General features: G+C 43.8%; 1 protein-coding gene across 5 annotated transcripts in view; it reads left to right on the top strand.

Annotated features, from left to right (window-relative positions):
* DNAH11 (dynein axonemal heavy chain 11) overlaps positions 1-14,662 on the top strand; it is a 596,997-nt gene that overhangs the window by 321,437 nt on the left and 260,898 nt on the right. For all 5 annotated transcript variants that reach the window (XM_033930891.1, XM_033930892.1, XM_033930893.1 and 2 more), the window contains 2 exons: positions 7,880-8,028; positions 13,938-14,091. In XM_033930891.1, the coding sequence (XP_033786782.1) occupies positions 7,880-8,028; positions 13,938-14,091 (303 nt within the window). The remainder of the gene's footprint in view (positions 1-7,879; positions 8,029-13,937; positions 14,092-14,662) is intronic.

The following is a 14,662-nucleotide window of genomic DNA, read 5'->3' as shown; positions in this document are numbered from 1 at the left end:
AGTGATTTTCTGAAGCCGAGGTAAGTGGGGGCCTCGAGTATCATTTGTGCAAGCCATGGGTTGAGCTTAGCTGCTTGGAAGGCGAAGGGTAGGGTCGGCGGGGGGGAGGGGCAGGGCCGCCATCAGGGCAGTACCACCAGTCCTGCATTCAGGGGCCCGGAGCTGACAGGGGGCCCGGGCTCCCCCAGAGTCCTAGGCCACAGTCTAGGAAGGGGGCGGGCCGCCCCAGGTGCACAGGAGAGAGCTGGACGGTGAACCCGCAGAGTTCAATACATCTCTAGCCGCGAGGCTCGTCTTCTGTTCCTACCTGCCCTGCCGCTCATATATAGCCGATCGGAAGTGTTCCCCGATGTCAGCACTGACGTTGGAGGGAGGGCAAAGCCTGCCCTCCGACGTCAGCGCTGACGTCGGAGAATACTTCCGGTCGGCTATTTGTGCGCGGTAGGGCAGGCAGGAAACAGAAGACAAGCCTCGCGGCTCGAGCTCCGTTTTGCTGAGAAAATTGCAAAGATGGGCTGGGAGGCAAACGCGGAACACAAAAGGGGGGAGGGAGTGCGTTTTGGACACAAGGCATGAACTTGGGAGAGAGGAAGGGAGGGAAAGAGATGCTGAGGTGGGGGAGGGAATGAGTTTTTGGACACAGAAGGCATGGACTTGGGAGAGAGGAAGGGAGGGAAAGAGATGCTGAGGTGGGGGAGGGAATGTGTTTTTGGACACAGAAGGCATGGACTTGGGAGAGAGGAAGGGAGGGAAAGAGATGCTGAGGTGGGGGAGGGAATGTGTTTTTGGACACTGAAGGCATGGACTTGGGAGAGAGGAAGGGAGGGAAAGAGATGCTGAGGTGGGGGAGGGAATGGGTTTTTGGACTCAGAAGGCATGGATTTTGGAGAGAGGAAGGGAGGGAAAGAGATGCTGAGGTGGGGGAGGGAATGGGTTTTTGGACACAGAAGGCATGGACTTGGGAGAGAGGAAGGGAGGGAGATGCTGAGGTGGGGGATGGAATGGGTTTTTGGACACAGAAGGCATGGACTTGGGAGAGAGGAAGGGAGGGAAAGAGATGCTGAGGTGGGGGAGGGAATGGGTTTTTGGCACAGAAGGCATCGACTTGGGAGAGAGGAAGGGAGGGAAAGAGATGGTAGTATACACGGGGAATAGAAGAAAGGAGAATTTTTGGTCATAGGGAGGGAGTGAGGTACAGATAGTGGCATACCAGGGTGGGAGGGGCGGTCCGCCCCGCCCTGGGTTTATGTCCCAAGGGGGTGCACAGCTGGCCACCCTCCAGTGTTCTCCCTAGGCCGTCAAACTGCGGCTCTTTAGCCACTTGAGTGCCATCGCCGCCATCGGGAATAGGCCGGCGCCGAGTTCTCCCTGCTTTTCCCTTTGAGGCCGACCAACTCTCACCACTCGCATCAATTCTGACGTCGGAGAGGACATTCTGGGCCAGCCAATCGCTGCCTGGATGGCCTAGAACGTCCTCTCCGACGTTAGAATTGACGTCGGGTGGCGAGAGTTGGTCGGCCCCGCGGGGAAGAGAAGCAGGGCAACTCGGCGCCGGCCTGTTCCCGATGGCGGCCTATTCCCCAGTGGCGGTGGCAGCATTTTCCCAATGGTGGTGGCATAGGGTAGGGCAGGGAGAAAGAAAGAAAGGGGGGGGGGCAGGAAGCCAGAAAGAAAGAAAGGGGGCAGGGTGAAACAAAGAAAAATGAGGCACGGAGAGAGAGAGAAAGACAGACATACAGAATGAAAGAGGGAATGGAGAGAGAAAGAAAGAAGGGGGCAGGGTGAGAGAGAGAGAAAAACAGACATACAGAAAGAAAGGGGGTATGTAGAGAGAGAAAATGAAAGAAGGGGCAGGGTGAAACAAAGAAAAAGTTTGGGGAGGGAATGAGGTCTGGAGGAGAGGAAGCATACAGGAGGCTGAAAGAAGGGAAGAAATATTGGATGCACAGTCAGAAGAATGAAGTGCAACCAGAGACTGATGAAATTACCAAAGGTAGGAAAAATGATTTTATTTTCAATTTAGTGATCAAAATGTGTTTGCTTTGAGAATTTATATATGCTGTCTATATTTGCACTATGGCACCCTTTTACTAAACCGCAATAGCATTTTTTAGCGCAGGGAGCCTATGAGTGTTGAGAGCAGCGTGGGGTATTCAGCGCAGCTCCCTGCGCTAAAAACCGCTATCGCGTTTTAGTAAAAAGGGAGGGGGAAAATTTGTCTATTTTTGTATAGTTGTTACTGAGGTGACATTGCATAAAGTCATCTGCCTTGACCTCTTTGAAAACCCGCGGAATATAAATGATAATTAACATTTTCTCTGCGTATAGCGTGCTTTGTGTTTTTAAAATTTTATTGTTGGTAGATCATTTTGACTTGGCCACAAAGATAAGGGGGAGGGAGGGGAGCTGCTGAAAGACATCTAGTAATCCTTGCAGGCTTGACTGTGCAGGGAATTATTTTTGTAAAAACATGTTTTGTTATGTGACTGGCATTATTTAGACTTTAATTTTTATGAATGAATAGAATGAAAATGATATAAATTACTTGCTTGTTTTTATGTGCGTGCGCTGAAGGAAAGTGGAGAGAGAGTGAGCTGAGGACACTGAAGGGAAATGGGGAAGAGAGAATGGGGAGAAGACGCTGATTTATAAATTGACAATTGTACAGAATATTGTTTCTTTTTTATATTCATCCATAGCTGCATGTTAATGATGTGCTCATATGCACTTATTTATCATCATAACATATACATCATCATTAACATGCAGCTGTGGATGTGTAAGGACAAGCTGAGGAGGATGGATGGGAAGGAAGGAAGGTGCACATATCAACATATCGTACATTTTTAACATGCATGATGCAGCTATAGGCAAGCTGAGGAGGATGGGATCATACAGATGTGTATGTTCAGATATGCGCTCAGATATGTAGTTTTTTCTGTTATATTTATTAAGCTTACAGTATTTATAAAAACACATTTAATACTTGTTACAAAAAATATTGTGCAATTGTGATCTACTTCTGGCCTACAAAGGTCAAAAGAAATCCTTAACTGAGATTTTACATTCAAAAGTGAATTATAAGCTACTAGCACTATTATTTATTAGTTATTCATTATGCAGATGTTTGTTAGTTTGTTATTAGTTCAGTATTAGACATATGTTAGTTTAGAATAGATAGGTATAGATTAGTTTAGTTTAGGTTAGGTTAGGGCCCTGCTGAAAGAGTCTACCTTGACGTGGTTGCAGGCTTACAAATCTTTTGGTCAAAGAGTGCGGCGACATGGAAGAAGGGGGGGTCGGGGGTGAAAGGGTGCATGGGGGGCCCAATAGGATTGCTCAGGAAGGGGCCCTGAAATTTCTGATGGCGGCCCTGGGTAGGGGGAGAGTCGCGGCGTGTTACCTGCCACCGGTCCTTAGATGCGCGCATGCGTACTCTTACCTGCCATAGCCCGACAGCTTAGCATTTTATTATATAGGATTTTTGAAAGCATCAGTGCTTTCTTTGGAGGTTCTTGTCCTTCTGAGTCATTAATTATTTTTTCAGTTGATTAAATTTAATTAATTACAATTGTGTAATGGTTACAATGTTGAAAATTTTTAGAATATAACACTTACCAGTTCCATCGACATGAATTAATTTTGGAAGTTTTAATATTTGGCACTCTGCATCATGCAGATTTTTTTCACAATGGTATAATCATGTCCATTGATGGGTTTAGTGGCACCCCTTTCAGAATTAGATAGCGGGAGCAATCACATCTCCAAAATCAATGTAGGCTGGGCCAGTGGAAGGAGGAGTCTAAATCTTATGCAACTGTGTTATACAGCTACTCATGCAGCAAGTACATTCCTCACTGCCATTGTAGGCAGCAGCAGTGACATCATTATAGGTTCCCAGGATGTGACCTATCTCTCCTGCCTCTTTCTACGACACTTGTTTTAATAGCAGTGTGGTAGGTAGCTCAGCTTAGTAATAGTTTTAGCAAGCTTCCCCATGCTGTCAATATGCTTCAACTCTGTACAGTTGGGACCAAGACTCTCAAAATTTAGAACATAAAAACATAAGAATAGCCTTACTAGGTCAGACCAATGGTTCATCAAGCCCAGTAGCCCAGTCCCACGGTGACCAATCCATGTCACTAGTACTTGGCCAAAACCCAAGGAGTATCAATATTCCATACTACCAATCCAGGGCAAACAGTGGCTTCCCCCATGTCTTTCTGAATAACAGACTATGGACTTTTCCTCCAGGAAATTGTCCAAACCTTCCTTAAAACCAGCTACGCTATTTGCTCTTACCACATCCTCTGGCAACGCTTTCCAGAGCTTAACTATTCTCTGAGTGAAACAATTTCCTCCTATTGGTTTTAAAAGTATTTCCCTGTAACATCAATGAGTATCTCCTAGTCTTTGTAATTTTTGACAGAGTGAAAAATTAATCCACTTGTACCCGTTCACTCAGGATTTTGTAGACTTCAATCATATCTCCCCTCAGCTGTCTCCTTTCCAAGCTGAAGAGCCTTAACCGTTTTAGTCTTTCCTCATACGAGAGGAGTTCCATCACCTTTAACATCTTTGATCACTCTTCTTTGAACTTTTTCTAGTGCCACTATATCTTTTCTGAGATAAGGAGACCAGAATTACTCCAGATGAGATCGCACCATGAAGCGATACAGGGGCATATAACATTCTTAGTCTTGTTAACCATCCCTTTTTTAATAATTCCTATTATCCTTTTGCTTTTTTGGTTGCCACCACACATTGGGCGGAAGGTTTCAGCACTAATCCCCAAGGTGGACCCTAGCATCCGGTAACTGTCATTCAGGTTATTTTTCCCAATGTGTATCACTGCATTTGTCCACATTAAATTTCATCTGCTATGTGGACATCCAGTCTTCCAATTTCCTAAGGTCCACCTGCAATTTTTCACAATCTGCATGTGTTTTAACAGTTTTTAACAGTTTAGTGTCATCTGCAAATTTAATCACCTCACTCGTCATTCCAATTTCCAGATCATTAATAAATAAGTTAAATAGCACCGGTCCAAGTGCAGACCCCTGTGGCTCTCGACTGTTTACTCTCTGTTTTCTATCCGATTACCAATTCCTAATCCACAACTGAACTTTGCCACCTATCCCATGACACTTTAATTTTCTCAGGAGCCGGCTCACCTTTATCCACATGTTTATTCACACCTTTAAAGAAGTCAAGCAAATTGGTGAGGCAAGATCTCCCTCAGCTGAACCCATGTTGACTCCGTCTCATTAAATCATGTTTGTCTACCTGTTCCACAATTTTATTTTTTATAATTGTTTCTACCATTTTGCCCGGCACTGAAGTAAGGCTTACCGGTCTGTAATTTCCTGGATCTCCCCTGGAGCCCTTTTTAAAAATCGGCGTAACATTGGACATCCTCCAATCTTCAGGTACTACAGATAAATTTAATGACAGGTTACAGATCATTAACAGCAGGTCAGCATTTTCATATTTAAGTTCTTTTAGGACCCTGGGATGTATACCATCTGGTCCTGGTGATTTATCACTTTTTTAACTTGTCAATTTGGCTTAGTACATCTTCTATATTCACCGATGCAATCATTGGGGGGGGGGGGGCAGGTTGCAGGAGCTGCTGAGCTGATCGCGGCAGCCGCAATCAGCTCAGCTGCCCCTATTTAGAACTTATACCTGTTTTGACTTGGTTTAAGTCAAAACGTCTAAGTTCTGACTAGGCAACCTGCTAAAGGTTTTGGTTATACTTGCTGTACGACTAAGTCTAGGTCGGCCCACCTCTCACCCTTTCCCCTCCTCTAAAAATGTCTCTTTTCGCTCTACACTTTATACTTATGCTGATGACATCCTTGTCCTCCTCGAGACAGACTCGAAGCTAACCAACCTCTCTGAGAACATATCCTCATGTATAACAAACCTCCAATCCTGGGCCCTCACCGTACAAATGAAACTGAACGAGTCCAAAACAAAACTTCGTTGGCTCAGCCCAAAATTAGATCAGCTACCCACCCTCATTCCACTCTCCTCTGGCACTACACTGCAGCTTGAGTTCTCTAGCAAAGTTCTGAGCATCATCATTGACTCTACACTATCCTTCAACACCACCTCAACTCCTTGGTAAAAAAAAATGCTTTTTCAGCCTTCACATGCTGAGGAAAGCAAGACCCTGCTTCCATCAACAACACTTTGTTGTCCTTGTACAATCCATCATCCTTTCCATATTGGACTATTGTAACTCCATCTACTTAAGCCTTAAGACTTCAGCGGATTCAGAATACCGCAGCTAAACTAATCTTCGCAAAAAGTAAATTTGACCATGTCTCCCCACTCCTGTCCAAACTTCACTGGCTTCCAGTAGTCTCTAGGGTCCACTTTAAATGCGCTTGTCTAACTTTCAAGATCCTACATGGCATCCTTCCTCCCCTTATCCCACTATCTTGGAATTCCTCGAATCCTAACATCACCAGATCCACCCAAAAATTCAAACTATCCTTCCCCTCATTAAAAGGCATATCCCATCCAGGAAAACTAGGTACATCCCTCTCCTTCAGAATCACAGAGCTCTGGAATAACCTTTCTACCCCACTTCGGAATCTGGGCGCCCTCCAACTTTTCCAAAAACATTTGTAAACTTGGCTATTCTCAAAAATGTAATATTTCCTCCTCTTTGTTATACTAAATCCCTCTAAACCTTCTCTATACTGTCCTGTAACCCTCATTGGAGTTCCTTCTTTATACCATTTCCTGTAATCCATGCCGAGCTCTACGATTGTGGAGACGATGCGATATACAAACTTAAGATTTAGTTTAGTTTAGTTTAGTGTTTATAGGTAAGGGAAAGGCCTGAGCTGGTTTTAGATACGTCTAAAACCAGCTTTGATTATCGGTACTTGGACGATCTGGCTTTTTGATCATCCAAGTACTGTTTTAGGCTACTTTTTGGATTTTTTAAAATTATTATGAGCCCCTTAGGGTTTGGGGGGGGTTCTTGCAGAGAATATGATAGGATAGACATAGGTAATTTTATGGTGCTGGGAGGTAGGAGTTGAAGACAGCATAAAAAAGTGGGCTTTTAGTTTGGATTTGAATACTGCCAGAGACATTGCTTGATGTAATGATTCAGGCAGTTTGTTCCATGCATACAGCACTGCAAGATAGAAGGGACAGAGTCTGGAGATGGCAGTGGAGAAGGGTACTGATAAGAGGGACTTGCTCAGTGAACGGAGTTCATAGTGGGGGGTGGGAGCACAGGGGGAGAGAAGTGTGGAGACATATTGAAGGGTTGTAGAGTCAGTGCACTTGTAGGTCAGTAAGAGGATTTTGAACTATATTTGGAAATGGATGGGGAGCCAGTGAAGTGACTTGAGGAGAGGGGTCAGTTGTGCAGCAGAATTTTGCATGGATTGGAGGGGAGAGAGATGGTTGAGTGGAATGTGTAATTTATAGTATTCTATCATTTACACGCATTCTGGTTAATATCTAGGTTATCAGACCTGGCCTAGGGAATCACCAGCTAGTTAGGCTTTCAAGATAACTTCAATGAGCCTGTATGAGATCAAATTCAATGCAGTGGAAGAAGTGGATACAAATTTATCTTGTGCAATTTATTGTAAATAATCCTGAAAGCCTGACTGGTTGGTGCATCCCCCAGAGCAAGTTTATGAACCACTGCAAAATGGAATACATAAATGGGTTCTGTGTAGTGTGTCTTTGTCCATGGACAAATCCTGCTATTTGGTGTTGTGGTATAAAGTCTAACAAAGTAAATAGAACTCTTTATTGGAATTCATGCTGCATGTATTTTTCAAGAAATTGGAATCCTAGTGAACTGGTTTATCTTATGTGTTTATGTATTGTTGTCATCTAGGTCCTGACTCTTGCCAGCAATGAACGTATTGCTCTTACTTCATCAATGCGTCTGCTGTTTGAAATACACCATTTGAAAACAGCTACTCCTGCTACGGTTTCCAGAGCAGGCATTCTTTATGTGAATCCCCAAGATTTAGGTTGGAATCCGTAAGTAAAATAATGTATTAAAAGATGCTTTAGAGTTAGCTTTGTTGTATACTGAAGAACTTAGATTTGTTTCCCAAGTTAGGTCTTTTGCTCTGCAGGCTAGCTGGGAAATGGAGGTGAAGCTGCTTTCATAGTCTCTCAGGGTAGGAAAGGAGAGAGAGAGTCTGTCACTGTCCAATAATGATTCCTAGTGGTCCATGTTAGCTGAGTTCTGAAAAGTCATAGCTTGTGGTCCCCATTGAGGACTTTCACTCTGAGGCAGGAGTCCTAATCTGTTTTGATTCCATCACTCCTTTATCTGATCAATGAACCTTCATACTCCCTTCCTAAATCATGGGTCTGCTAGTGAGTGACAGTTAACTGCTAGCATGTCACTAAAATTACTGTAGCAAAATAACTGCTCTAATAACACATTCACTCTGTCTAGAAAATTTCAATAAATTATCTGATTTCAAGATCTTTCTTTTTTTTTTTCATTTATAGCCCACCTATTGAACATAAGAATAGCCTTACTGGGTCAGACCACTGGTCTATCAAGCCCAGTAGCCTGTCCTCACAGTGGCCAATACAGGTCACAAGTAGCTAGCAAAAGCCCAAAGAGTAGCAACATCCCATACAGAATCCCAAAGAACAGCAAGAGTAACAAGATTCCAGAATTCCCAAAAAATAACAAGATTCCAGAATCCTAAATAGTGGCAAGATTCCATGTGGAATCCCCAAAGAGAAGCAGCATTCCATGCTATCGATCCAGGGCAAGCAGTGGCTTCCCTCATGTCTTTCTCAATAACTAGCTATGGACTTTTCCGCCAGAAAATTGTCCAAACCTTTCTTAAAACCAGCTTCGCTATCTGCTCTTACTACAATCTCTGGCAACATGTTCCAGAGCTTAACTATTCCCTGAGTGAAAAAATATTTCCTCCTATTGGTTTTGAAAGTATTTCCCTGTAACCTCATAGAGTGTCCCCTAGTCTTTGTAACTTGTGTCTTATCTGCCTCTGGCAGTGTTATGGTGCAAGGAATTAGAACAATTGCTTTTGCTTACTGACACTTATGGGGAATTTAGGAGACATCTAAAAACATCTGTTTTTGAAGTATTTAGCAGCTAATTCGTAAAAAATTTATTATGCACTGTTTTGATCATTTTAGTGTCTCTAATTATTGGCTTTTAACTTTTTTTGTTCTATTCAACTTCTTTTATTGTTGTTGTTGTTTTTTAAACTATTGTAAACCACATAGAACTTTACAGCCTTTATTATTATTATTATTATTATGTTACAGTTACTTGGTTAAGTGCTAGTTGGGTGCTTAGAAGTTTTCTATAACTTTAACATACAGGTTACTTAGTATATACATGCAAGGGGGTACTCACAGTGAGGCATGAGTGTGTCCAAGAATTGCACATGTATCTTATAAAATACTTTTAAGTTATTTAGGCATGCACATTTACACCTATTATTGACATGGGGTAAGTGGGCATGCCTAAATGTTGATGCTTGAATGCCAATTAAAACTAGTATTCTATATCAGAAACTGGATGCTGTCCAATTGTCATAGAATTTGTGCTCAGCGCACTTCATCTCGGTGCCTAATTTTTGGCACCTTTTATAGAATTACTCTCTGTTTAATGTTTAGGGTGTTAGGTATGCCTAAAACTATCAAATATACTGGAATATAAACCCGTTCGGGTATAAATCAAGATTTTTTATTCCCTAAAAGGGGAGAAAACTAGTAACTCGAATATAAACCAGGAGTTTATATTCAAGTGTTTAGCAACACCCCACTCCCTCCCCAGCCCTGATGACCCTCATTTCTTCCTCCACACAATCCCTGTCCTGCAGTTACTGGCATTTCTTCCTTCATACTCACAACCCTCCCTCCAGTGGCGTACCAAGGGGGGGGCGGGGGGGGGCGGTCCGCCCCGGGTACCAAGCCCTGAGGGGGTGCTCCCGGTCCGGTCCAGTTACCCCCCCCTGCGCCGGGTGTCGCGTCTGGAAACAGCCTGCAGCAAGATCGCGATGCCAGAGATCTTTGCCTGCTTCGACTGTTTCCTCCGCCACGGTCCTGCCCCTCCTCTGATGTCAGATGTCGCGCGATCTTGTTGCAGGCTGTTTCCCCAGGGCAGTAGCGTACCAAGGGGGGCGAGGGGGAGGTCCATCCCGGGTGCCGCCTTAGGGGGGGGTGCACAGCTGGCCCGGTCCCTATCGCGCTCCTACCCTCCCAGCGAAAGCAGCATCGGCGCCATTATCGAAAAAGGTAATGGCGCCAGGCCTTGGAGCACCAAGGCAGACCGCTTCTCCCCTCTCCCAGCCGAAACCCCGCTGACCATCCTATCTCTCTCCCCCCCAAGTGAACCTTTCTGACCCTCCCAGCGAAAGCAGCAAACCTCCCTCCAGTAGCGTCGGCTTTATCCTCCCTCTGCCGCATCACTGATGACGTCATCAGTAACGCGGCAGAGGGAGGAGAAAGCCGCGAAGGAGGTTTGCTGCTCTCGCTGGGAAGGTCGGAAAGGTTCACGGGGGGGGGGAGATAGGAGGGTCAGCGGGGGTTCGGCTGGGAGGGGGGAGAAGCGGACTGCCTCGGTGCTCCATTACCTTCTTCGGGCAGCAGCAGCGTTTACAATTCGCTGCTGTTGCCGGCTTCAGGCCTTGTTCTCTGCCGGGTCCTGCCTACTTCCAGTTTTCATGAAGACAGGACCCGACAGAGAGGAAGGCCTGAAGCGGGCAACATCAGTGAATTGTGAATGCTGCTGCTGCCCGATGAAGTTCAGGACATCAGGACATCGGGGAAGGAGCAGGGAGAAATCGGCTGCTGGCTTGGGGGTGAGGGTAGGGAAAGAATCGTGGAAGTGAAGAAATCGGCACGATGGCTTTGTGCAGGCTAGGGGGAGAGAGAAAGAAAGGAAAAAATAAAGAGGGGGGGCCAGGGGGAGAGAGAAAGAAAGGCAGAAAGAAAGAGGGGGACCAAGGGGAGAGAAAGAAAGGCAGAAATAAAGAGGGGGGTCAAGGGGGAGAGAAAGAAAGGCAGAAAGAAAGAGGAGGGCCAGGGGGAGAGAGAAAGAAAGGCAGAAAGAAAGAGGGGGCCAAGGGGAGAGAAAGAAAGGCAGAAATAAAGAGGGGGGTCAAGGGGGAGAGAAAGAAAGGCAGAAAGAAAGAGGGGGGCCAGGAGGAGAGAGAAAGAAAGGCAGAAATAAAGAGGGGAGCCAGGGGGAGAGAGAAAGAAGAAGGATCAGAAGAAGGACCAGAGACTCATGAAATCACCAGACAAAAAAGTAGGAAAAATGATTTTATTTTCAACTTAGTGATCAAAATGTGTCCGTTTTGAAAATTTATATCTGCTGTCTATATTTTGCACTATGGCCCCCTTTTACTAAACCGCAATAGAGTTTTTTAGCGCAGGGAGCCTATGAGCGTCGAGAGCAGCGTGGGGCATTCAGCGCAGCTCCCTACGCTAAAAACCGCTATCGCAGTTTAGTAAAAAGGGAGGGGGAATATTTGTCTATTTTTGTATAGTTGTTACTGAGGTGACATTGCATAAAGTCATCTGCCTTGACCTCTTTGAAAACCCGCAGAATATAAATGATAATTAACATTTTCTCTGCGTACAGCGTGCTTTGTGTTTTTAAAATTTTATTGTTGGTAGATCATTTTGACTTGGCCACAAAGGTAAGGGGGAGGGAGGGAGGGGAACTGCTGAAAGACATCTAATAATCCTTGCAGGCTTGACTGCAGGGAATTATTTTTGTAAAATCATGTTTTGTTATGTGACTGGCATTATCTAGACTTTAATTTCTATGAATGAATAGAATGAAAATGATATAAAATTACTTGCTTGTTTTTATGTGCGTGCGCTGAAGGAAAGTGGAGAGAGAGTGGGCTGAGGATGCTGAAGGGAAATGGGGAAGAGAGTGGGGAGAAGACGCTGATTTATAAATTGACAATTGTACAGAATATTGTTTCTTTTTATACTTTAATATAAACAATCCAAGGCTTGTGTGGATGGAATCAGGTGGTTTGCGAGGATGGGGACCGAGCTTAGGGGGATTAGTCCAATAAAATTGTATTTTTTTATATCTCATTATTTGTTTTATTTTTATTTGTTAATTTATAAAGTGGTGATTGTTATGTATCAGTTTTTTCAAATTTACATCTACTGTCTTTATATTTTGCACTGTATTAGAGGACATGTGTTACTGTTTTTTGTGGTGTTGCATTGTATCCAGGGTCTGGTTTCTTGGCGGATCAGTTTAACTTTTGTCTACATATTTCTATTTTTAGTTTGTGATTATTCCATTTTGGGCGAGGGTGTATCTCTGTTCTGTGTGTATGAAAAAGACATAGTTTTCAGTTGGCATTGACTACAGGACCAATTGACTGTGCGGGATCTGGCTTGTTTAGTTTTACAATGTATGTGTTGGTGTTCTAGTGCTCACTGCAGTGTTTAAGATGCAGCCTTTTCCTAGGTACACTCTTGTGGTGCGATATGTAGATTGGTACTAAAAATCATATTTTTCATATAGATGGGGGGGGTGTCAAAAAATGATGGGCCCTGGGTGCCACATACCCTAAGTACGCCACTGCCTGCAACTACTCCATATGTACTTCTAATGTCATGACAATTTAGACATAATTTATGTTTTGTTATGTTTGGAATAATGGTTACATATATGAGGTTCAATAAAAGAAAATTTTCACTGCCTGTTTCTATTCTGACCATTTATTCCATTTCATGGTTATTGCAAAAAAAAAAAAAAAAAAATTTTTTTACATGGGGGGGGGTGTCAAAAAATGATGGGCCCCGGGTGCCACATACCCTAGGTACGCCACTGCCTCCCTCCATAGTTTCTACTATTTTTCCCTCCACAAACACCCCTCCTGCATTTCTTCCTGCACCTACTGTGATTACTGGCATTTCTTTCCCAGGTCTTACCTCTTTCAACTGACGTTGGTGAAGTTATGCGCTGGACTAATTAAAATACATTCTCGATTAGCTTATGGAAGCAAACATCCTCTTATTAAGGTTAGGGCAAAATAAACAAAAGGTGGCAATACTAGAAACTATAAGTGATTCATAGAAAGCTCGCCAATGATAGTCTGAAGGAAGAAAGTGTGGGGGTGGAGGCTGATGGATGATCAGAAGGTGACAGGCAGTATAATTTTACAATTCATAATGCATTAGAAAGCCCTGATTTTTATCAGATTCAATGAATCCAATCATTTTAACTTCAAAAATCTTATGTGCCTGGATTACTTTAAAAGTGTCTTCTAACTAGAGACTGACACGGTGACAAAATTCACACCGTTCCCGTCCCCGCGGATAACCGTGGGAAATAATCCCATGTCATTTTCTAGCGTCTATTTCAACCTCGGTCCTTCTACACCAGCATTCTTCAAAGCAAAGCTTGCGGGTCAATGGTTGTGGCCATTCATACTCTGATTCTTATGGGAGCCAAGGATAATGAAGCCATTGTGACCTCACTGATGTGATTGGCTCTTAGGCACTGGTGGAATGAGGCATTATGACATCACAATATCTGCTCTGGATACCAGAGGCTGTCATTCTGTAGTGTCTGTTTCAACCTCAGTCCTTCTACACCGGCATTCTTCAAAGCAAAGCTTGCGGGTCAGTGGTTGTGGCCATTCATACTCGGATTCTTCCCTCTCTCTTTAAAGAATGACATGAAGATGGTTTCCCGTGGTTATCTGCGGGGACAGGAACGGTGATGAATTTTGTCACCGTGTCATTCTCTACTTCTAACTATCTTAATCTGCTTTGTGATACCTGATCATATGACTGTGTGAATTGATTCTTGTCTTAATCATCTGGCCTGTCTCATCGGTGTAGCACCCTTTGTCTGCATTGAATAGCCCCATGAGTAGTAGGATCCCCTTATATTTTATTTATTTTTGTAGTTATGTGGCTGGTTGGATAGACACAAGAACTCATCAAACTGAAAAGGCCAATTTGACTATTCTCTTTGACAAGTATGTGCCTCCGTGCTTAGAATATCTGAGAACGAGCGGCTGTAAAACAATTACTCCTATCCCTGAGAACAGCGTGGTTCAGGTAAGCACAATTGGATTGAAGAAAGTGTAGTCAAATGGATTTCACAGACTTCCAATTCCTTATCTGAAGAAAACAAGTCATAGGGCTCCTTTTACTAAGGTGCGCTAGCATTTTTAGCGCACGCAGGATATTACCGTGCGCTACGTGCTATAACTAACGCCAGCTTAATGCTGGCGATAGCATCTAGCGCACGTGGTCATGTAGCGTGCATTATTCTGCGCATTAATGCCCTAACGCAGCTTCGTAAAAGGAGCCCTTAGTACAATATTAAATTAGCCATGTGTCTGAATACTTCTGTATGCTGATGCATTTCACCAAAAGGTACACTAGCAATGTAAGCTACAATTGACTAGGAGTTTGTTTCTAACTATTCTTGAGGCAATCTGATTAAAATTATTAGGGTACATTCTGATTATTAAATACTTACATAATCTAGGTAGCCCTCAAGTGGTCTGTAACTCATCTGCAACCTATCAAATGTGCAGAAAGGAAGAGGTGAGCTCTAGTCTTATAAATCACAATTGCTAAAGTTAAACTACAGTTCTTTAACTTTTTAAGCTTGGTTTTGGAA

Source organism: Geotrypetes seraphini, chromosome 2 (genome assembly GCF_902459505.1).
Source record: "Geotrypetes seraphini chromosome 2, aGeoSer1.1, whole genome shotgun sequence".
Lineage (NCBI taxonomy): Eukaryota > Metazoa > Chordata > Amphibia > Gymnophiona > Dermophiidae > Geotrypetes > Geotrypetes seraphini.
This window is presented reverse-complemented; position numbering and strand designations above follow the sequence as displayed.